The 25240-nt window shown below is 38.4% G+C and overlaps 1 protein-coding gene across 1 annotated transcript in view; it reads left to right on the top strand.

Annotated features, from left to right (window-relative positions):
• The window catches only part of tmod2 (tropomodulin 2), a 74374-nt gene extending 50688 nt beyond the window's left edge, over positions 1-23686 (top strand). The window contains exons 4-10 of the mRNA XM_067971443.1: positions 9478-9600; positions 11112-11186; positions 12613-12743; positions 13737-13844; positions 15287-15430; positions 16590-16734; positions 19402-23686. Of these exons, the coding sequence (XP_067827544.1) occupies positions 9478-9600; positions 11112-11186; positions 12613-12743; positions 13737-13844; positions 15287-15430; positions 16590-16734; positions 19402-19436 (761 nt within the window). The 3' untranslated portion in view covers positions 19437-23686. The remainder of the gene's footprint in view (positions 1-9477; positions 9601-11111; positions 11187-12612; positions 12744-13736; positions 13845-15286; positions 15431-16589; positions 16735-19401) is intronic.
• The last annotated feature ends 1554 nt before the right edge of the window (positions 23687-25240 follow it).

Genomic DNA, 25240 nt, shown 5'->3' with positions numbered 1-25240 from the left:
TTTAAATTACGTTGAAATTCGAAAATGCTAACTATAATAGGGACCTAGGTTCACTAGCTTGAGGTTGTTAATACAGTACCTATGCCTTGTAGGGAGAGCCAAGGTTTTTGAAACCATTTGAGAAATGTCTTAAAACTACTAGTTAATCATTGGAAAAACATAATAGAATATTAAAATTCTGAAGTGATGGAAGGCAAAAAGGCTGAAGTGATGTTGAGATGCTTTTGAACTCCTGATGTGGACTATAATTGGTAATTGTAGGGAGAAACCATTCCAGCTTTACACATGCTGTTACATTTCATTACTGTGATATTGAAATTAGTTATTTTGTTATTTACAGAATGTGGATATGAACAGTCTACCTTTATCCAATTTTCTTGGACCATGCGCTAGGTGCTTAGGTGACATGCTGCCGGGTCTCTGCCAATGCTCTGTGCCATTTGCTGGGTGTATAACAGTCAAGGTCCACTTTTTTTGGCCCCAAAGCACTGTGGCTGAAATTAGCAAATCATCAGTGCAGGACTGAACTGCATTTCATCCTCTTCTAGTAGTTTAATTTTGAAAGTGCGTTTTTTAAAATATAAAATATCTCTATGTTAGAGAATATAAAGTACATATTTTCTCAAACAGCTCTAAAATATTCAAACAGGATTGTGGGGAAATTGAACTCCAACACAAAAGGATGTAGGGCAGGCTGATTAGCAAGTTGTGGTATTTAAACTGTTGGGTGTGCCAAAGTATTTCACAGGAGAAATGGGGACCCAGTCGTCGTAGAATCGAGGGGAGATGATATTTTTGAGGAGGTGAGAGAAGAGCTAGAGTGTAGGTCATAGAATGTTGAAAACTCTGCCTTTAATTGTTGTTTGGGAGGGGGGTGCACAGGAGGCCAGAATAGGGAGTGGAGGGCATGAGCTGGGACATGGAGCTAAATAACGGTGCAGAGTACTCGCCCCACCTTGGGATTTGTAAATGAGGATGAGCTGTTGGAAATCAGTGTTTTTGGCTAAAGCTTAACTGTGGAAACCATAAAGGCTGAGGCTTCATTAGTCTTATCTGGTTTGATTATATAAAATCAGCTAAGAGTTCCTGTGTATCTGGACTTTGGTGGGAGCCTTCAGGGCTGGTTTTCTGATGTTTTGTCATTTTCCAGTGGAAAATGTTGAGGTTAGAATTGTACAATGGGCCAATGTTTTAAAATCCTTTTTGAGCAGAATCAGTTGGATAACCATATACGTACACTTAAGATTGATATTTTGAGAGAGAAAGGAATTACTCCAGATTTACAAGCTTCCTGAACTGAAAGAATTGTCCATCAGGTCAGTTTGAGTAGCGTGCTTCCGAATTTAGACTCTTAAAATGCAGTCATTTACGGCTATAAAAACACAAATGGTGATCTAAGTGCTGTGCATTTGTAGGTCTGAAAGAGACAGTTTGTTTCTCATGAATGCTCACAACACAAAACCATCAGTTCTGATGGATGCGAAACCTATCTTTCTGCTTCAGGTGCTCATTGACCTGTACAGTACTGGCATTTCCCCCCCACCACTACTGTTCTACTTTCTTTGTTTCCTAACATTTGGGCTGTGCTCCATTTCCCATTCTTTTTTAATAGGAAATTTTGTACCAAAGAATCAAACATCTATCAATCACTTCAGTTTTAGGATATAATTCCATATTTTCATAATTGTAGCATAGAACTGTTAAGTTACTATAGATTGTGCTATTTGAAAATTGTTCACAACCTTTTTATATTTTACAATCGTTTTGGAATAATGGCATGCCATGGCAATTAATTCCTAACTATTGTACTACTTTTATTCCTTCACATCCCTCCCCATCCCAGAAACATTGCTAGTTGGGATAGATGCAGCAAAAGATAACTGAAGATTGCGTGCACATGGTCGTGGTACAGTCAGACCTAGTTTATCCAAAACTCATTACCCCAAATGTCTGGGGATCTGAACAAGTTTGTCTGATTACCAGTCATTTTCCATTATAATTACACTTGCTAACACAATTCCCTGTTGCTCTGAATCCAAATGGTATAAACTTTGTAGTAGTAATCAAACTCCATTGCCTTGCTTAAACTGTACCCTTGTCAGATGCCAAGATATCTTTTTAATTATAAAATATCCAGAAGTAAAATTATATTTTTTTGTTTTGTAAATGTTTAAGTTTGTCATTGTCTAGTGTTCCTGCAGTTACTGTATCGATAACTGTGTCTGCACGGTATCTCCTAGTTTGTTTACTGAGTGCAAGTTGCTGCCGGTGGTAGTGCATTTAACTGTGCATTCCATTCTTGCACTTCAAGCATTTAAGGGGCATGGAAGTGTTGAAAGTTCAAACCCTGCCATGACAAGTTGTGAAGCTGGAATTCAATTAATTCTGTCAGTTTGTGAGCTGGCACTAGAAAATGACCATAAATACTGCATTTTTTGTTATATAAACACATCCAGTTCACTAATGTCCTGCAGGGAGAGAAGCTGCTACTCCCACCCAGTCTGGCCTACATTTGACTTTGACTGTAGACCCATGCTACGTAGTTGATGCTATTGTCCTCTGATGTGGTCTAGCAAGCAATTTGGTTGTAAAATTAATCACTCAAGAGGAAGGCTGACCACCTTCTTGGGAACTTGGGATGGGCAATAAATGTGGCAGTGCCAGTGTCACCCATATTATGAGAAGAAAAAAAAAGTTTACTGTTGCTTCATCCTCAGCATTAAAAAGTTTAAAATTAGTGTTCCTGCTTTAAAATTCAAATTTAAATATTTGAAGTGCAGGTGAGAAGAATGCACATTGTTGAATGTTGCACCAGCTGGTTACTGTATCTGTCCGTATCATATGTGCTCTGCTGTTTGATATTTTATACAAATTAGAAGGGATATTATGGTTAATGCCAGTTCTATTTCACTTGTGTTCAGTAACTGCAGGACTACTAGATAATTTGACAAATGTATAATTCTTTGAACTTGGTATGGAATTGGTGACTTGATGTTTGCTCTCATTTGGCACTGTTTTTATTAATCATAGAATCATAGAAAATTTACGGCACAGAAGGAGGCTATTCGGCCCATTGTGTTCATGAGAAACGGTTAAATAGGACGCCAAGGTTGCAAATGGTCTGGTTCAGCCTTATACAGTGGCCAGGGAAAGGGATGGAGTCGGTGCCTAGGGAACGCAGTTTGCGGCGGGGACCAAAGTCAGTGGCTTCGGTCTTCCCAATATTTAGTTGGAGGAAATTTTTGCTCACCTGGCACTGGATGTCGGACAAGCATTGTGACAAATGAGAGACGGTGGAGGGTCAAGAGAGGTGGTGGTGGTGAGGTAGAGCTGGGTGTCGTCAGCGTATATGTGAAATCTGACGCTGTGGTTTTGGATGATGTTGCCGAGGGGCAGCATGTAGATGAGAAATAAGAGGCCAAGGATAGATCCTTGGACTCCAGAGACAATGGTACGGGAGTGGGAAGAGAAGCCACTGCAAGTGATTCTCTGGCTATGACTGGATAGATAGGGATGGAACCAGGCGAGCGCCATCCCATCCAGCTGGACACTGAGGAGAGGCGTTGGAGGAGGATGGTGTGGTCAACCATGTCAGTGGCTGCAGACAGGTCAAGAAGGATGAGGAGGGATAGTTTACCATGGTCATGGGATGTCATTTGTGACTTTGATAAGGGCTGTTTCAGTACTCTGGCAGGGACGGAAACCTGATTGGAGAGATTCAAACTTGGAGTTGCGGGAAAGATGGGCACGGACTTGGGAAGTGACATGTTCAAGGACTTTGGAGAGAAAAGGGAGATTGGAGATGGTTCGCAAGGAGAGAGGCCTCAAGGGTGGAGTTTTGAGGAGGGTAGTGATGATGGCAGATTTGAAGAGGAGGGGGACAGTACCGGAGGAGAGGGAACCATTAAAAGTATCAGCAGGCATGGGAGCCAGGAAGGGAAGTTGGGTGGTCAGCAGTTTGGTGCGAATATGGTCGAGGGAGCAGGAGGTGGTCTCGTGGTCAAGATGAGCTGGGAGATAGGAGAGAAATTAGAGATAGATGCAAGTTCATGGCTAGGGCAGGGGGGAACCTTAGGGGAAGTTTGGAAGAACTGATTCTTCCTGCATCTAAATGTCAATTGATGATAGTAACTTGTTGCAGAAATTGTTTAAGCAAGAAAGCCAAGATTATTAAAATTGGGGGTTAAAGAGAATACACTCAAAGTTGAGTGTTTATGTAGCTGGCTGTGCAGATATAATCATATTAAGCACAATGCTTATTAAGGACTTGATGGTGTATAAATATGGACGAGAATAAAAGCAAACATAAACCAAGTGCAGATCTTGGAATAAACTCTTAGTAGCTGAGGGAGCTTTGTTTAATAAAAAAAACATGTTTACAATTACTTCAATAGTTTTGAATTTGGTGCAGTTTCTCTCCTGAATGGCCTGGCTCTGATTTTAAGGTTATGTCCCCTTGTCTTACACTCCCTCTCCAGCGGAAAAAGTTTCTTTCTATCTACCCTATCAGTTCCTCTCAAAATTCTAAAAACCTCAATCAAATCACCCCTTAACCTTCTTTATCCCAGGAAATTTAGAGCTCATGGCATGCAACTTAATTTTTTCAAATAGAATTACTCATGTGCCATTTCTCCGTAAAGTCGTCCAACCAGCTGTATAGCATGTCATCTGTTCAATGAAAGGAGATTGTTAATCCCTAGTTGAGATGGGAGTGTTCTGGGTTTCCCTCATTGTTCTAGAATAAACACATTGAAAATAGTTCAGCAAATGTTCAATTCTGTGACACATGAATGGTTTTTGCTTTTTTTTTAAGGCCCATTTCTAGTTCAAAACTTTACAAACCTTGATGCACTGACTTAAAGAAAGTTACAGTCTACGTAGCTGCTTGTAATGACTTCGCTTGAAAAAGATACTTTTAGTTTTGTGGAAAACTCAAATGCATATTATATTTTCTTGAAACCAGAAATGCTTGTATAGGCATGTTTTTAATTTAAAAACATATCAGCTTTGAAGAATTATTTGCCACTGTGGATTCGTAAATTGTTCTTTTCACCTCTGGACCTAGGTTTAAATTCACCTTTCTTCTTATCCCCCGCCTGCCCCAAATCCATATTTCTGTAGGAGCAGCAGTCTTAAGACTACAAGGATGGTTAGTGTGTGAAGAGGAAAATTTATTAAACTATTGCAATGTCCTCTTCCACAAGTAGGATAATAATGGACTGTTCTTTATCAGAGGCAAAGGGACTAGTGATTTTCAAAAAAGATTAACTTGTTGGGTAACCTCGGATCTTCATTAACCTGGTGGTGATGTGCCACATAGAAATAGGGTTGTATTATTTTCCCACTGCAGGTTCTTAATCCCTTGAACATTTTGGGCCACTTTCTAGTTAGAAAACAATCAAATTTGTTTGTGGAGGATACCTTAAGTTCAATGAGGTATATACAGTATAACATAATAAATATTTTTGTATTAAAAATAATGCATCATAGGTATGTTCTCCACTTAGAACCTATGTTCTTTTCATGTCTTACCAACTCACCTACATTATTGATCCTTGTACTGCGCAATCTGCGTCAGTTTTCCTGTAGCTATAGTCAACTTTCAATCTTTCACCTTCTTTGTACTTGTTATGTGCTTTTTAATTACATCATACTTTTTGTTCAGGGGAACCTGTGAACATCCTTATTTATTTTGCACTTGATTCGCTATCAGTTCCATAATGATTTAAAATGCTATGTTGACCTGGTTTTATAATGCACTGCCTCAATATGATTTTTTTTTTTAGAACAGACTTTTAACCTTTTGAATATATGCACTACTTTTCTATCATCCTAACTGCAGCACTGATTTTCTGTAAAGTTGAGGATTAACCTTGAAATGCAGAATTGGGGAAGTATTCAAGGATTACTGACCTTTTCAAATGAAGTTACAATAACTCATGTTTTTGGAGGAAGCTTCCGAATTCATGTTTAATAATTCAGACTTTGAACCACATGGATATTCCTAATTTTTTACTGTGTTGAAATCCCCCACTAAAACAATACTTCCAGCTTTTGCGTACCCTTTTTATCTATATTAGTGCATCTTCTGTGGCTTTGTCCATGGAAATTCAAGACAAAGCTAATTTCCCTTAGAATGCATTCCAGATGCAATGCTAATGAAAATTCTGCACAGTGTTTGAACTAAATTATTGCACAGGAATACCTTCTGAGACAGGCAAATGCTGGAGGGGTCTCTATGAAAAATAAAATACACTATGGCAAATCCTATCTAGAAGCGAGGGCCTTGGAGGCCCAACCTGGCAAAGTTTTATGAATAATAATACTTTAAAAAAAAGTTGTTTAAACATTAAACTTAAAAATAGAAAAGAAAACTAGCAAGGAAAGAAAAAATGGAGAAGTTTCTTTTACAAACTTGCTGTAATCCTGAAGGGAGATCGGAATGTTGGCAATGTGTTCTAAACCTGACTGAATAATGGTGTTTTAGGAATGGAGACTTGAAGGTTTGAAGCTCTATCTACTGGTAAATGTGTAGCTGCAGAAGTGACTGAACAGGTGGTAGCCGCTTACTGAATAATGAGGTATCCTTTTGATATGCCACCTCGAAGCTTGACAAATGATAACATCCAAATAAGGAGTGTGGAAACAAACTCTCTCTCATTCTGAATTTGTGCTTTATAACATACTCCTCGTATTATCTTTACCTTTTTCAACCAGTGTAACTTTCCACCTCTAATGGGATCAACTTCTTCAACCTTCTGGGTCCAACTCTGGCCCCTTGACCATCCCCCACTTCCTTCGCCCCACCATTGATGGCAGTGCCTTCAGCTGTCTAGGCCCTAAGCTCTGGAATTCCCATCCCAAACCTCTTCCCCTCTCCACCTCCTCCTTTAAGAGACTGCTTAAAACCTACCTCTTTGACCAAGCATCTGATCAACTGCCCGAATATCGTCTTTGGCTCATTATCAATATTTATCTGATTATGCTTCTGTGAAGCACTTAGGATGTTTTGCTACGTTAAAGGTGATATATAAATGTAAGTTCTTGGTATATAGGGCTGAACCATTCCCTTTCTTGCCTATGCTTTCCTGGATACACTGACTAGGGGGTCTCAGTCCCTTCTCCCTTACGGAGATATCTGTACTTTCCTAGATACTTTGTATATTGATTATATTCATTACCATTCTCTGGTGGCAGCTATGTTTCTGATCTTCCTACTACCTCATAGTTCCCTACTACTGTAATAGTTTCCATATCAGCCATCTTATTCCCAATGCTTCTAGAGTTCATGTATATTGACACTTGTAGATTTGGCTCCCATTATTGCCTGTTGCTGGTATTTGGCTCATGGATACGAGTTACTGTAGTCATATCCAACGGTTGGCTACTTTCTGCTCTTTGATCAATCTAGTTTGGTATCCAATTTCTTGTTCCACTTAATTTTTCTTCCCGTCTCACCCCACCATCTAATTTAAATGATTCTTAGAGAGACAGTGTTCTTTGCCAGTCTCATTGTTTCTGCTTTGTTTAGGTAAAGTCTGTCCCTTGTGCCAGTCCCTATTGTCCTAAAAATATTCCCAGTTAGTATTGAAAGGAGTAGAATTATTTTCACACCAGATTGCCAGACACTCACTCACTTTCTCAATTTTCTTGAACTGCTTTACTAAAAACAGGAAATGCATAATAGAATATTGCTTTGAATCCCTGTCTGAAATTGAGGCAATCCTTGCACAAGTGTGTTTTTAAGGCCCTTAGATGATTGTGTATTCACCATTGTAATGTAGCAAAGGTTGTCTTTTAGTTTTTGTGCTGAGTTTCCTGTTGCCCAGTTTCTAGTAGTATGATCTACAAATTTAAATGCATTTTATTTGATTTTCCTGATATACAGGTTAAAAATCTAAAATAAGGAAATATTTTCCTAAGCAGTAGCATGGGCTATTTGAGTTAACATCTTAATATGTTAAATTAAGTTTTCTTAATTTTATTAGACTTCAGTTAAATTAGTTTTGCATCCATTACTTTCGTATATGCCCGGCACTAATTTAAAAGACCATTTCGCTAAGTACTTTTTCAGGTTTTTTTTAAAGTTTTGTTCTAATGTACACATTATAGCATTTCAAGGTGGAGAAATGAATTGAAAACTAAAATTTGAAATGAGTAGCTGAAGAAATTGTCAGTAAAACTTGTTATAATTCAATAAAATCAAAGTGAAGAATCTGTATTCATAGAATGATACAGCATAGAATGAGGCCATTCAGCCCATTGTGCCTGTGCTAGCTCTTTGAAAGAGAAATTGCAGTGAGAATTTGCAGGGTTTTCGGTAGGAACTTGTCAGCAAATCTCATGGTCTTATTACTAATTTCCCAGCACTCTGTTGCTGGATATTTTCTTTGCCAATTCCTTTTAATGGCTGCCACTGAACAGGGCAGTAATCTGGACTGCAAAATGCCTCCAGCTAACAGCTCATAGGCTCTGAGCTAGTAAACTAGCTGAAACGGCAGACTTATTGAGTCACAAGCCCCGCTGTGCTCCAAACCTGCAACTTTCTGTTTGGGAAGCAAATGGTGTGTTACATTGCTGGCTCACTTCCAGCTCTTTCGAACAAAATGTAATGGTATAATGTAAACATGACAAATCTCTACTAATTTTTGCTTACATAAAAACAACTCTGTACTCACCTTTTTCTAGGATATCTTTAGTGACCATGACTTCGAATCTGGAAAAGCAGCCCAATTTCAAGTGCCATTTGGTTGCAATTTCCTGATGGTGCCCAAAGCGGAAACTCTAGGCCTATGTGTTGAATTTGACTGATTTATAAGAAATCTTTGTTATAGTCTAGATTAGTGTTTTGTTGATTTTAAGCCCCTAATACAAATGTCAAATAGAAGCTGGTCGAAGAAAATAGATTACATAGAATTCACAGCACAAAAACAGGTCATTCGGTCCCACTAGTCTATGCTGGCATTGATGCTCCACACAGATCTCCTCCCACCCTAAGCCTCACCAGCCTATCCTTCTACTCCTATCTCTCTCATGTACTTAACTAGTTTCCCCTTAAATGCATCTATGCTATTCACCTCAACTACTCCATATTCTAACCACTCTCTGGGTAAAGAAGTTTCTCCTGAATTCCTTATTGGATTTATTAGTGACTATCATATTTATGACCCTTAGTTTTGGTCTCTCCCACAAATGGAAACATCATCTGTACATCTACCCTATCAAAACCCTTCATAATTTTCAAGACCTCTATTAGATTACCCCGTGGCCTTTTTTAAAGAGAAAAGAGCCCCAGCCTGTTCAATCATTCCTGATTGTTGTAATCTCTCAGTTCTGGTAGCATATTTTGTAAATCTTTTTTACATCTTCTCCAGTGCCTCTATGTCCGTTTAGTAATATGGAGACCAGAACTGTGCACAGTACTCTTAAGCGTAATTGAAAAACCTTGGTGCATCATGTAAAAACAATTTGTTACAGGAAAGTTATGGACACCCAAGAAGAAACCTATGGAGCAGCATGTGGAAGAAAAAGTGACCCTGGATCCAGAACTGGAAGAAGCCTTGACCAGTGCGACAGACACAGAACTCTGTGATCTTGCAGGTAAACCACAGTGAACACAGCATTTCCTTGATGTGTCTGTTTTGGTGCACTTCTGATTTGTTTTTGTCCTGGAAAGGTAAAGAGAGAGATGAGGGGGAATTGTGTGAAACTTTTAAAGTAGGGGGATTCTATTTACTCTTCACTGTAGAGTGATTAGCTTTAATTGGACAAAAATAACTGAAGACTGCGAGGGCTCTACTCCATAGTGTATGCGCAAAATTCTGAGGAAATAGTATAATTTTAGAGGGGGCAGCTGTTCTAACAATTGCAACTTGGAATTTAGTGGCTGGGAACTTTATCCACAATTTATGGATTGATGAGAACTTCTGTCAGTGTTATAACTCTCCCGTTTGGATATGTTTTATAATTTGCATCATATCGATCTGGTACTGTATTTGCATGAAATCATTAATTCATTGCTTCTGTGGAATTGTCCATGGATGTCTACAGAGCTAACTACTGAGCATCATTGAGCATGCTATTTACTGGAAACAACATCAATCTATGTATGACACAATTGATCTTCATGTAGTCTTACAGATGATCTCCGTCAAAGAAGTAATGCATTACAAAGTTTAGGACACCAGCACCCAGTGCCACAGAGCAATAGGATTTAGCTTGGGTCCCCTAAATTCTACTTGTTCCTCCTTTTGGCCATTCTACTACTAGTAGATGTCTCTGGTGGGAGAGGGAGAGGGATGGGGAGGAAGAAGGGGAAAGAGAGAAATGCACTAGGCAGCCTCCACCTGGCTGCCTAGCTAAACAAGTATCATTGGTAGTGGTCTGGGAGGAGTGTGCCTGCCTTCCCTCTGAAATGGGAGTTTCATTGTTCATGTGGAAACCAGCAAACAGAATAAATCAAGGAAATGGGGTAATATACCCTCAAACAACAACTTAAACCCTGTACCATAATTTTAACGAAGTCTTTTTCAGGCAGGGTTGGGATGTCAGCGTGTATACTTCAAGTAGTTTGCTTAAAATAGTCATCTGATTTCTTCCCCCAACACACCTGATTTGAATTTTGATTCCAAAACTGCGCTCATGATAATAGCTCTGTTTGTTTACAGCACTGCAGGGACTTAGTGCTGGTAACAAGTTACTTGCAAATACTGAATTCCAGAAATTTCTCATCTTAAAAAAAAACTCATAACAGCTAATTTCAGTTGGCTGCGTTTTTGTTTAGTGATTATACATTTCTAGAAAAATCCATGTTTGATGCAACGCAAGAAATACATGAAACATTTGTGATAATCTAATCTTAATTAAGATGGAATATCTGTTCTACCCTTTAACCTTGATAGTCCCCCTCAGTGCTACAGGGGCTTTTTGAGGGGAAATCACTGGCAGTAAATGAATTAAATAATCTGATTTCAACATGCCTCTTTTATCCATGTATTTGTTTTGCAGCTTGGATAAGAACTAACTCTCAATTGAGGCAGATATACTTGACTGAGAGGTTAGCAAACCTGCTTTTAAGATTTTATTGAAAATTTACTGCTTCCTAATTTCAGCCATTCTAGGAATGCACACCTTGGTGAGCAACACGCAGCACTTCGGTTCAGTTGGAAACAAAGGAGGTTTGAACAGTAAGTTGGAGAAAATCAGTTACCAAATGTCAATGATTGCATTTCACTTGATTGTTTTGCGAATATGTCTTCATTAGAAGTATGATCCAAGTGATCCTCTGGCATGTTGAAATAGCATTGCTGTTTGTCATTTTCTATTCAAGAAAATAATTAAAGTTCTTTACATTCAAATGTTAGAAAATATTATCTACCAATCTATTTCTGGAATAGTGCCATTCTGAGGCTAATGAATGCTCACTTTGCTGCTGTTAACATTAAGATGGCTGGGAGTGGAGTGAATGTGAAGATTTTGATTTGCCTGGGCAGAAAATCAGTCATTTAAACGTATACTTGAGAGGGGGTCAAATGCTTGAAACTGAAGAATTTAGTCAGCGTGAGATTAATATGTTCAGTTAGGTTAAAATCTGATCTTTTTTCAAATGTGTAATCTGTTGAGTCATATTCCAGAGATGCATGCAAACCAGCAATAGTAAATAAAGGTCATGTTGGCTGATACTAGTTTAAAAGGAGTTCTTCTCGTTGATGGGATTCTCTATAATCTAAAATGAGCAAGTATACTGAAGTATTCAGATCATAGCTAGAGGACTAATATTTTATGTAACAAGTTAACACCATGTTATGGAACATGTTAATTACTAGGGTTATTTTGTGTTGGTACCAGTACACTGTAGAGAAAGGAAAATTTGTATTAAGCCAATGTATTTTTTGTACGGCATTCTTGATTCACAACAATTTTTTCCATCATTGGTGATAGACCTGTAACCACCAATACTTCACCCTGGTGTTGTACTGCTCAAAATGCTCTCTCCTGACTAGGTATTTCGGGCATGGTACCAAAACTTTCACTGGTCCATCATTTAAGTTTTACTGAAATCCTGGTAACAACGCCGAATAACTGTGGTGTCTTTCTCTTTCCAACCTTTTCCCCCATCCCCTCTAGATAATGGCAAGTTGAACTAAAAGATAGTGCTATTTTAGCAGTGCACTTGTATGTTGCACTAAAAATGAGAATTGATCAGCCTTTAGTATTGCATATAGATTTGTTGTTTACTAAGATTGTCTGGCTTAATAGGGTGAAATTTCACTTAGCGCTTCACTTAAAATATGTTCATTTTCAAACTACATTTCCACATGTTGACTTAGTGCTAAACACACATACTGGCTTCTTCAGTGAAGTGAGACTTAAGCCAATACATGTTACGACCATGTATAAATATCGTGTCAATAGTGCTGATATCTGAAAGCTGACCACTAATTCAGCACAAGTGTTGCTACTTCAACTAGTTGTGGTAAAGCTGAGTGTTAATAACATTACATATTACATGTAGATTTAAGCTCCTTGAGAGATGTCTTTTAATATTTTTGAAGATTCAGGATAATTTGTTACTGCAAGGTGTTGCTAACTACTGTAAATGGTAATTTCCAGATGTCGTCAAAGGCGAGAATGTCAAACCAGTTTTCGATGAACCTCCCAACCCAACAAATGTAGAAGAGAGTTTACAGCGAATAAAAGCCAATGATCCTGGGCTTGTGGAGGTTAATCTTAATAACATAAAGGTAGAAGACTTCTAATTGAATACTGTTGTCTTATTTAAATGCTGTTTTATTGCATTCTGTAATCAACCATTGGATTAGCTCAGTGGTACTTTCCGTTTGTATGATTGATTAACTTTCATAACCTTATTATATTTGCACCATTTTAAAAGAATCTAAGTGCTTTGTGTAACAAAATACTTAGCATCAACAGTTGCAAGGAATTCTGCCACTTCTGGAGGACCAGTGAAAGATTTCAGCTCATGATCTGTGATGCTAAAAATCCCTTATCGCTGCCATGAGGTCAATAGCCTCATTTATAGTAATGAACTGCTACTCAAATTAAGACTTAAATTCTGTTTTAAAATCTTCTTCGCTTCTTTATTCCCCCATTCTCTCCACCTTGCCTTTTCTTGTATTCACTCTTTTAATTTATAATTTTAATACTTTACCTCTTTTAGTATTTTGTACTGTGCCACCATTGGACTTTTCTTCATTATATAAGTCGCTTCAAGGGCAAGTTTTTCAGCAGTTTAATCTCTGAATAATAGATTTGACTAGGTCAGAGTTATTTAAGCTTCGCGCATCAAGGTATCTTTGGTAATGCAAAATGGAGCAAATTGAGGCATCTTGGTTATGACTATTTTTGCATTCCAGCAGGAAGGCAAATTGGATTGACTATCTTCTCTCCTGCACCTCCTAGTGGTTGGTACAGGTACTATAATTACAGAACCTTGTAAAAGGAGAGGGGGTAAAGAGCTTTAAAAGTGGTCAATAAATGGGGGAAATTGATTTGTTCAAAAGATCTGGTTGCGATCCTGAGAGTCCATAGGACACGTTCTTTCCTGCAGTTTCCCACATAGGAAGCTCTAACCTCAGTTAAGCTGTTTGAAGAAAAGCGAGTCAGTCAACGGTGCACATGGGAAACTAGTGACTGCTTTGGGGTTAGTAGAAGCACATGAAGGGGATAGTTGGGGTTCCAATGTACACTTATTGTTATCTTGAATTTGTCCTCAGAACATTCCAATTCCAATGTTAAAAGACTTTGCGGAAGCTTTGAAAAAAAACACTCACCTGAAGAAATTTAGCTTGGCAGCGTCTCGGAGCAATGACCCCATAGCTCTTGTAAGTTTAATTTTGCTCTGATTCTGTCTTTTGAGAAGTGTTCTTTTTTGTTTTTGAGTGTTTTAACTTGGAATTATGGTAGAGCAGGAATATCAAAACAGTGAGCCGTACACCCCTGGCAATAAGGCATCAAAACCCAGGCAGCTCTGTCCTACTTGTGCTCACTTATCTGCTGGTTTGCTGTTTTTTGAAATTTGTCGGCCTGGACATTTGGAAGATAATATTTGACATTGTGGTGTCGGCAGTTTGGGGGACACGTGCTTTTAAACAACTTTTGTTAGTGACTTTCCCTCCTGAGTTGGTGGATTTCTTTGAAAATCTGCATACTGGTTTAATGTAGTATCCATCATCCTTCAGTCAATGAAGTGTTAATTGAGATCAGATGAGAGTTAAACCCAAACTCAAATAGCCACAGTTTGGTTCATATTGTCATTTGATCATGGATGGGCACATGAAAGTTGTTGCTTTAATATTATTCTTGAGTTGTGGGTAAAGCTTTTTTTAAATATATTTTAATCAGATTCTGGGAGAGTGGCATCTGTGAGCCGGCTCACGATATTTGTTAAATCCATTTTCTGTAGCCTGGCAGCAAACTCACTTGACCCACTTTTATCTGGGCTTCCAAGTCTGCAGCCAGGCTTTGAAAGTGGATTTAATAACATAAACAAGGGGAATTGGTTCATGAATGCCAAGCTCCTAGAATTTGAATTAAAGGAATATAAAAGCATCCGTGTCTTTTTTGACTCTGGGATGACTTTCCAATCCCATATCCTCTCCATTAAGAAGCCTGTGTACTTCTACCTTTAATATCGCCCATCTGATGCCAAAACACCCAGCCATGCATCTGTCACCTCCAGACTTGATTATTCCAATGCACTCCTGGCCGGCCTCCCATCCTCCAACTCCATAATCACCAGCCCATCCAAAACTCTTCCCCTCGTATCTTATCCCACACCAAGTCCCACTCATCCATCACCCCTATGCTCACTGACCTATATTTGCTCCTGATCCCCCAGCGCCTCAAATTTAAAATTCTTATCCATATGTTCATGGCGTCGCCTCTGCTTATCTCTGTAATTATCTCCGGTGCTACGACCTTCCAAGAGCTCTGCATCCCTCCAACTATGGCCTCTTGTGTATCCCAAAATACCTTTCCCCTCACCATTGCCAGCCTTGCCTTCAGCCATCTCGGTCCTAAGTTCTGAAATTCCATACCTACACCTCTCTGCCTGTCCAACTCCCTCCATCTTCAAGATCCTCTTTAAAATCCACCTCTGACAGAAGTGTTTCAGCCAGTTGGCTTGTGAAAATGTCAGAATTGATCTCTATTTAAATAATTCTGCTTTTGTTTCAGTGTTGCATCATATTATCATTAGTTTTTTTAAATTCTTGATTTTGGAAACATTACCTATTCGCGTTTAAATCAAGTTTTTGTTTTAAAGGCTTTTGCAGAAATGCTACGAATAAATACGACACTTAGGAGTCTCAATATTGAATCGAACTTCATTACTGGTGTTGGTATACAGGCAATTGTAGATGCACTGAAAGAGAATGAAACCTTAGTGGAGATTAAGATTGATAATCAGGTAAGTTGTATTGTGCCTGAAATGATCTAGTAAATCACCACTAGTCTATCTTTGGCACTGATACTAGAAACAGTTTAATGTTCTAGATATAAAACAGCCCTCAGGCCAAGACACTGAAATGTCGTATGAGTCCTCTTGCATCTTAATTGAATTAACCTGAAACAGGTCTGCATGTGGTCTGAGCGCCCAGTACCTTTGCTGCTCTGTTTAATTAGTGACACATCTCTCTGCTGTGTAACTTTTTTAACATCTTTTAAGTATTCAAATTTATTACCAAGAAGCCCCCAAGATACCTTGTTCTTAATTCTACTGATTTAAAGTTACGAAGATATGGAAGGATGCACATCGTCATATCTTTAAGAACGTAAGAAATAGGAGCAAGAGTAGGCCATACGGCCCCTCGAACCTGCTCTGCCATTCAATAAGATTATGGCTGAACTTTTACCTCAACTCCACTTTCCCGCCCTATCCCCATATCCCTTGGTTCCCTTAGTCCCAACAGTCTTGAATGTACTATACGACTGAGCATCCACAGCCCTCTGGGGTAGAGAATTCCAAAGATTCACAACCCTCGAAGTGAAGAAATTTTTCCTCATCTCTGTCCTAAATGGCCGACCCCTTATCTTGAGACTATGACCTCTAGTTCTAGACTCTTCAGCCAGGGGAAACAGACTCTCAGCATCTACCCTGTCAAACCCTCTAAGAATTTTATACGTTTCAATGAGATCACCTCTCCTAAACTCCAGAGAACATAGGCCCATTCTACTCAATCTCTCCTCATATGACAACCCTCTCATCTTTGTGTAGTTTCAAAAAAATGTGTAGTTTAAATATTTGCAGATAAGGCCTTATTCTGGAATGCTGCTTTATATACTGTATGAAAGAACAAAATGTATAATAACTTCACTGATTGTGTATGTAATGTTCTGAAAAATAACTGCTAATCTGTTGTAAAGTTGAAAAGCATTAATAATTACATGCAGTTATTGCACTTGAAGTGCTTTATAAATGATTTCCAAAACCTCCTTCAGCACCCCATCCCCTAAAAATGTCCAGTCAAATTCTATTTGAATCTGTCAAATTGACGATTTAAGACAAAAAGGAAGTTGCAATGTAAACTTGCACTAGATTGGGTGCATTGATTGTGTTTTGCTCACAGCGCCAACAGTTAGGTGCCACAGTCGAAATGGAAATAGCTCAAATGCTGGAGACAAACACCTCAGTCTTGAAAATTGGATATCAGTTCACGCAACAAGGACCACGAACAAGAGCGGCTGCAGCCATAACCAAGAACAATGATTTAGGTAAGATCTACAACTCCTTTCAGTCTTGTCCCAGTAATCCAATTTCCAAAGAGAATTTTGTATTTCCCCTTCACCAATTTTATCCCCTCCCTGAAGGTGCTGACTTATTGGAATATAGTTTCAAGGGCTCCAGTCTCCCTCCAGTATCTTGCCTAAGTGATCATTGTTTATGTGAGCCTTGCTGGTGAATGTTAGCAGACTATTCCACTTTGAGGATGGAGGGGGCATGCACAGCAGCCATGGCATCAGGACATCACAGCCAAGCCAATCCTGTCTTCATTCTATGTGCACATACACCGGGGTCACTGACCATTAGGAGTGGGAGTCTTGGCCAATTTGATTACATCTTTCCCACTCCCACCCCGGGGAGGTCAGCTGTAGCACCCCTATTGCCAGCCGTTATTGATATCAGCTAACTCTGTACAAACCGGAGATTGAAGCTGGGACTTTTCAAGTCTGTATAGTTGAGTTACTTGCTGAGGCCAATTGTGGCACTCCTGCAACTGTTTCAGCTGAGATCAACTAGCTTAACACAGAGAGGGAATCAAACTTGGAACTTTCTGGTGTAATTCAGCACCACGCCACGTCCTGCTACCTCACTGAGCCATCAGGGAATCCTGAATGTTTGGATTTTCAAGGCTTCATTTAGACTACACTAATAAAAAAAAAATCATAAAAGCCTCTGGAAGATGCTGAACATGGAAAGGCTGACCACACAGTCTTTTAACTGGATATTAACAATAGTACTTTTAGTTTTAATGGTTGCAATTTAAATATTGATAGCATTTGGTAAAAACCAAGTATTGTAAGTTTTAGATGAGCCTTTACAATTTTGATGTGAAATATGAAACAATTGGAATACTTTTTTTTAAGATAAACTTAGTAGTCACATATAGGTATTGTATTCCAGACTATTGCAGTAGAATTAAATTCCGATTGGAAATAACAGACCAGGCTGTTTCCACCCCCGATATCTTGGATAAATGTGTCACGTGGTGAAGCACTGAACTATACAGATCAGAACATTCAAGGTTAAGTTAGCTGATCTCCGATGGAACAGCAGTTGAGGTGCCCTGGACGAGGAGGAGAAAAATGTCAGTCGTGTTTCTGCTTCTAATTATTCAGTGACCCTTGCTGAATAGTGCACGAGTAATGAGGTCAGCTGAATAGGATCAGGCTTGGTACTTGTGCCTTCTCTCATTAGAATATTGATGCTTGCTCTAGCGGGTGAGGTTTCAGAGAGGTGTCGGCACCTGTGGAGCCACAACCCAGTTCAAGTCAGCAGCTTCAGGAAGAAATGGGCAAACAAGATATTTACTGCTCCCTCCACACAGCCATAATCTGCACCCTGGTAAAAGTTAGATTTGTTATTTTGTAAGTTTATTTTTAATTAGATAAGTGTGTTATCCTTGCTTTTTATTGCAAGTAATGCACTTCATTTTTAGGAGTACAGAGTATCTGATTATTGCATCTCATTCTGGTTTGACTTTGGTTTGACCTGCCCACCTTTATTTTTGCGTTTAGAGTAGACCTTCCCCCACACCCCCACTTGCCTGCACAATTTTTTGCATTTCTGTATGTTCTCTGCCACCAGATCAGGCCTATGGCATTGATTGAAATATTAATTGTCCAACCACTGTAATAAACATTAACGAGGTGTTGGCAAGCATTGACACTTCAATTAATGCAGCAGAACTCCGATATTTCCATGTATAGGTGTGAACTAAAACGGGTCCCATGTGAAGAAAATTCAACTCAAGGTTGATGTCCCAATAGTGACGGTGAGGAGCACATGGTTTATGTAATTACTGCTGACCCAATTGCTTCCAATCACCGAGCCAGAATAGCAGAACAGATAACATTGCTTTAATACAAATGGTTTACTTCCTGAAAAATGATTAAAGGTAAACCTCTTAAACCAGTTCAAAATATGGAAGCTTTCTTGACATGCCTATAATAGAAAAAAAAAGTACTGTAGTCATGATTTTTAACTTTTTATTGCTATAAATTTAGAGCTTCTTTGTAACAATAGCATTAGTTCTGATTTCTTCAGTGAGAAACCTCTTGATGTGAAGATTCTTTGCTGTTTTATATCTGCTTCAACTATCCATCTTCCTTTCGGATTTTTGGTTCATTCAGTTTTAGATTTTTCTTGTACTATATGTTTGATATCCACTCAAATGCCGCAAGGCAACTGTTTGAGAGCATTGACTACTGTAATTTCAGTTTCAAGGCTACATGCTAGAGTTGTTTTTGATTCCTGCTAATTGCTGTCATATTGCTTCTTCAGTCTGGAGTATGAGTAAATTCTTCATACACCTTGCCAGCTGTCCGGCCATGAAGTTTTGAACGGTATTAAGTGTGATGAGCATGGAAAACTGAAACTGCTGAACTAATTATCACCAGCTTTCTGCATTGCACTAACTTCTGTTTTCAGAGTTTTGCCTTTATCTTATTTACTTCACTGCTTTTCTTCTAATGTCTGGCCTGTTAGAACTTGTAATACTGGATGTTCTTTGAATGCATGCTCCCAAATTTATAGTGGGCGAGGAAATTTCTGGATTTCCAAGAGGGTGCTGTGTATGTGTGTCTGTTTGACATGTATTCTAAACTACTTGTTGACTGCCATTTTAAGCCTATTAAGTTATTTCTCTTATTTTAATACAGTTCGCAAAAAGCGAGTCGAACGAGACGCATATTAACGGTAATCTGGAGTCTGTGCCTGCCTGGTGCTGTATTTCATCCTATGGAAGATCCACTACAATGCATTGGGCACGTTGCCAAGCCTAGGTGAAGGCATTCTCACACTTTTGCTGTCTGGGTAGAAGGGAAAAGACTGGAATTTAACCCCTCCACTGTTCTAGCAGTAATTGTAATTTAGTAATAATTTTTACCCACAAACATCACATTTTTCTCTTTAATTTTTCAGGGGACCTCATGAGTAGCACCAAACTATGTTGTGATTTGAAAATATGTTAGATATTAAGATATCCAGGACAGGAAAAATGTTTGACTTGAAATTTGCACTGTGCCCAACGTCAAGTATTTTTTAACCTTTTATAAACTGTAATGAAAATCGTGCTAAATTGTAGTGTGTTGTGCAGTTAAGTGTCATTTTTGTACTGCACTTAATGTTCCAGTGTATCTGGACTAAGACAAACTTACAAACTTTTTCTTAAAATTTTGTATTAACTAAAAACTACTATGAAGTTTGTCTTGGGACTTAGATTTATTTTGCCGATTTGGCCATGCTGTGCAGCACTGAACCATGGCCATTGCAGGTAGCTGTTGCTCTTCCACATGATTGCTCTGTGGTGAGGCCAGTTCAAATCAAGGTTTAACACAGGGATATTTCTTCAGACTTTCTGCCAAAAAAGCCACTTGCAATTCTTAAATTCATCTGTACTCCTTTTGCTGCAAACTGCATTTTATTACCAAAATGATTTTTGTATCAATGGAAACTCTATTAGAGCAAAGTAATAAAACACTTGCAGATTATGTTCTGAAAGGAATATGTTCGTTGGCAATAGTCATAACTGTTTAACCAAAGATCTGTAAATCTGGATTCTTTGCAGTTTTGTTCTCCTAATGTATTAAATAGTGAAGCCTGCAGACATTTCCAGTAAAGCAAGTTGGATTCTATGGAGTACTGGAGTACTAGGTATTGGGGAAACAAATGTGAACCATTCCTTACACCAAGTGTTAATGGTTTGTGGAATCCATACCAACCCGCACTGATAAAGGTGCGTGCAGTAGTTAAAAATATTTTAACTTTTTATGTCCCCCTTTAATGACGTTTTTATTTGCTGATTATTTTAGGAGTTTGTCTAACTTCACTTATATAGAAAATTATGTGGCAGCATGACTAATATTGCAGGAAATATTCTGGATGCTCGAAAATCCATGCGCATGCCAGCATCTTGTATAGTACGCTTAAAGTACCAAGCTGTTGTGAATGTTGTCTGAAAGTCCAGGCTTAAGTGTTTGTGTAGTTAAGCTATATTATGATAACATGATGAATAGCTGTGTCAGTGTTCGTAGGCCCATGTATAATGTCTGCCCCGTCAGCTAATATATTGCATTGACTTATTGATTCTTTCAAACATGCAATTAACATGGGATTATGTAAAGAAAATTGTTATAAATGCTTAACTGTTAACATTTAAGCTTCTCCATCAAACAAAGATTAATCATCAATGGAAATCAGATTTGTGGTAGTAAATGCTCACAAATAAACATTGGATGTTGAAAGTATTTATATAGCCTACCCTTATAACTGAACTGGCAAAACACTCATCCTTACAAAAGGTATTAGGTTGTTTTGTGTCGTATTAAATAATTGGTTACAACCTATGAAGTAAAGTGCATATAAGAATTAATCTGTTAAATGAGGGAAGTTTATGTAAAAAGTGCTGTGTATATTTAAAATGTACAGCATTCTACAATGAAACCTGTGGGATAATAAAGTTTTTAATACTTAAAAGTTCTCATCTTGTTTGTTTCTCATTAAGTTATTGTTTAAATGGTAATTTCATGGGAAATTTGAATACACAAAGCAACTGTGGCCAGCCCTTATTGATGTAAGAATTTGTCTGATAGGTCTTGTATCCACTTTACATCACTGGTTTACATCACATCAGTGACAGTACAACAAGCTGGCCTGAAGCCTACATTTTTATTGTACAAAACCTGAGACCTGCTGTACAGCCATTCTATTTTTAATGATTTTCAAGAGCTATTTCTGAGGGGGCTTGACAGGGTAAATGCTGAGAGTATGCTTCCCCTCATAAGGGAATTAGAACTAGGGGGGCATAGCCTCAGAATAACTGATCGCCCATTTAAGACGGAGATGAGGAGAAATTTCTTCTGAGGGTTGTGAACCTTTGGAATTCTTTGCCTCAAAGAGCGGTGGAGGCTGAGTCATTGAATATATTCAAGGCTGAGTTAGACAAATTTTTGATCAGCAAAGGAGTCAAAGGATATGGGGAACAAGCGGGAAAGTGGAGTTGAGGCCAGAATCAGATCAGCCATGATCTCATTGAATGGCGGAGCAGGCTCGAAGGGCCAAATGGCCTACTCCTGCTCCTATCTCTTGGTAGCTATTTCGCCTGTTGTGCGCAATAGTAGGCATGCATTTATGGAGACCTGTCGCCATCACTCCACAGTGCTGAGAGATGGGCAATATGACTGTATGCTCCTGCTGCACCACATAATTCTGTTAGTGCTGCACTGCTAAAAGTATAACTGCAAGAGTGAATGTTGTGGTATGTCATGGTGTAACAGACCACATGTAGGTTGGGGAGAGGAGGGTAAAGCTTTACCCATTGCAAATTCTTCAGTGCTTTCTCATACCCAAAAAATATTCCTTTGCATTCTTAAACAGCTGCATTCGGATTCACTTATGGTGGAATTGAAGACAAACCCAGTGAACCGCAGTGGTTCAGTTTTTCAGAGGAAGCAAGTGCTGTGCCAACGGGGCTTCAATGTAGCAATAAATTGGGCACTGCACAGAGACACGGTTAATGCAGGAATATCCTTGGTGTAAGATGGGTTCAGCATGCAGCTAGGTACGGGTTTTACATGCAGCAGTTAATATGCTTATAGGCAAGTAAAGTCTTCCCCCTTGAGTGCAGATTTAATTTTGTTCAATATCGTAGTTTACAGTATTACCTTATAAACAGCCTGCTGCAAGCGAGGCAAAAAGCACTGAGCCCCTGCAAGGCAGGGTGATATGCAAAGAAATTCTGATCTTAAGTACCCTACTACTTGCACTCATGCAAATATGAGCCTTCCCGATTAGCAACAATTCGTGTGTTTCTCTGACTTTTTATAGCCTACATGAAGAAAAAGATTTTGAAAATCTTCTACCCTTTTTGCTGTCCGATTTTTTTTTTCACTGACTTGCCTCAAAAAATAAACAGTTAACGTTTAAGCTGTGAGAAGTCATCTTTCCTCACTGAACTGTAACTAAGTTGGTGGCTGAGTGTTTACATTGGTTGCTAAATCTTTACATAGATTTGCCTCCTAGAACTGTACATTTTGAAAAAAAAACCCTGATTTATTTTTAACAAATTTCCGTTGTACCTTGAGTGAAAGATCTTGGAATCGCTTTTTAAGGGTAGTGACAAACACAAAAAAAATCTTTGGGTCTATTTAAAGAAATCCAAAAATAGCTGCCTGTCTGGGAAACTAAGAAAGGCTTTTCTTTAATCTTTTGTTTAAATCAGGTCTTTGATTTGGAATGCTAATTTATGCATTTGCAAAATGCAAAAAGCATTGGATCTGGCTGTTCTTAAGTAGTACAATCCCAGACTTGCATAAAATTACATATTTCAGTATTTATGTAGGTTGCATTGTTCAAATACCACTACTTTAAATTGTGTGTTTGAAATGCAATATAGTTGAGTATTGATTCTACTTCAGGGTTTGATCTCATCCCACTTTGATCACCCGATGTTGTTTTTGAATGATCTTGTCAAGCATTGTTTGATCAGTCAGAGGACGCGATTAGGCTAGAGCTATGACATACTTGAGTTAATTTCAAGAAAGTTATCTCTGCACCTACAAGATGGCTACTTGGAACAATACTTTTACCAGTCATTATTCTAGGCTTATATAGATTTGGAGCCAAATAGAATATGCAGTGTGGCAATTTAAGCTTGGATGTCGGCCTAATGTATAAATGGACGAATTGAACCGCTTGCAAATTGAATTATGTTTCAATGAAAACTTAGTTGGCTGATGGTTTGAGACAACTCCCTCAGATTGAATACATCACTGTATAAAAATAGTTGAGCTGACTCTACATGGTACAAGTAAAAGTTTTGAACAGTATTAATTCTGTAAAAGCCAAATATGAATCTAATTTTTGCTTTGTATTTCTGAATCTAATTGTGAGATGACATTTCTTTACTTTTTGTCCAATAAAGAACACTAAAATTGCCAGTTAAAATGTATTGATTACTTTCATGCCGCCATATGCAAAGGTAAGGAAAAAGTAGTCAACCATCAAAAATATAAACCTTTCCCGATGAATATATTTGAAACAAATGTTCATGTTCTTTCTGTTCAAGGTTGACCAATTTAAAAACTGGTTCGTGCATAATGTTTTGGCAAATTGCATTGCCCTTTGATGTCGCTCAGGGTCTGAGCTTCACATTATGATGGTCACTCACAGTGGAAGCCATGACTTGGATCAACTTTTAACAATTGGTCTCAAAGGGAACTGCAAACTGGCAATGCAATTGCTTGGAATAATCCACACAATTTCATCACCTGTAGTTTGCTGCATCTTTCTGTAAAAAGATGTGGTGGTACTTAATTTTGCTTTGGTTCGGGGATGACTGGATTTTCTTCCATTTGTTTCTGTAGAGTGTAATGAATGTACATTACTCAACATACTGGTGTCATTGTTGTTAGTCTTCAAATTAAGGTAGATGAATATTACAAGATTTGTGGCAAAGCAAATTTAATTGTCTCAACCTTTGTTAGTTTTCCACTTTTCTGCTGTATTTACAAAGTGAGGCAGGGCCCTGTAGGATTGCTTTAGATCAAGTGTACTCATAATATAGCCCATGTTGTCCTTACCTGTATTCCTCAGCAGACCTGCTGTGCTATGTGTCTCAGAGCCTCAATTTACAGCTTGGGCAGAGATGGGATAAGAGTCCACAATTATTTAGATAGCTTTGTGTAGTTAGCAGACTTGATGGACTGAATCGTATTTTTTCATTCCATGCTTTTTTTAATGTTTGCCATCTGTACAATATAGGGTAATTGAAATAAGCAGACTGGCTAAACTGTTTGATCATCCTTCCATTTGTCTTCCTTTCCTCAGCTTTTTTGTATAGCGTTCCATTATTGGTATTTGTAGTTGTATAATTCTGCAGTGCTACCCCCTCCACATCTCCATTGCCACTGATGGGATAACCAATTTTTGCACCTCCTTCGTTGTGGGTCTCTGATGAATTACATCATTCTTTATTTCTGCCATATCCATTAAAAATTATGAGAAAAAGCCGATCACTGCTGACTCAATCAGTCCAATGTTTCAGGCAATTAGAGGTGGATTTTAAGCAAAGGACACCTGACACTGAACTTGATAGTTAAGTCGCTGGAGACAGAGGAAAGCAAGTAAGTTTGAGGAATAATAGAAAATAAAGAATGAAATAAGAGTGCTCAGATCAGGTGTAACGGAAACTAAAATAGAAGAGGAAATAGGGAAGCAAAAATGGAGGGAGGCATAAGTAATGGTTTTAGAACTTTATTTTTTGTTTAGGATTTTTATTCGGTACAATTAAATTGCCTGTGACTTTACCCATGGTAACTTGATTAATAAACGCTTTTTCTATATACAAGATGATGAATTGGGAGGGACAAACTTTAGAAACTTGCTACATGGTGCCACCTATTGGCCATAGCCTGGAACTACATTGTGACAATTGGCACGGCAAAATTGAATGAGAAATGTTGACATAGCAACCATGGAATGGTAAATATTGACTAAAGC

Source organism: Heptranchias perlo, chromosome 34 (assembly GCF_035084215.1).
Source record: "Heptranchias perlo isolate sHepPer1 chromosome 34, sHepPer1.hap1, whole genome shotgun sequence".
NCBI classification, from domain to species: Eukaryota; Metazoa; Chordata; class Chondrichthyes; order Hexanchiformes; family Hexanchidae; genus Heptranchias; species Heptranchias perlo.
This window is presented reverse-complemented; position numbering and strand designations above follow the sequence as displayed.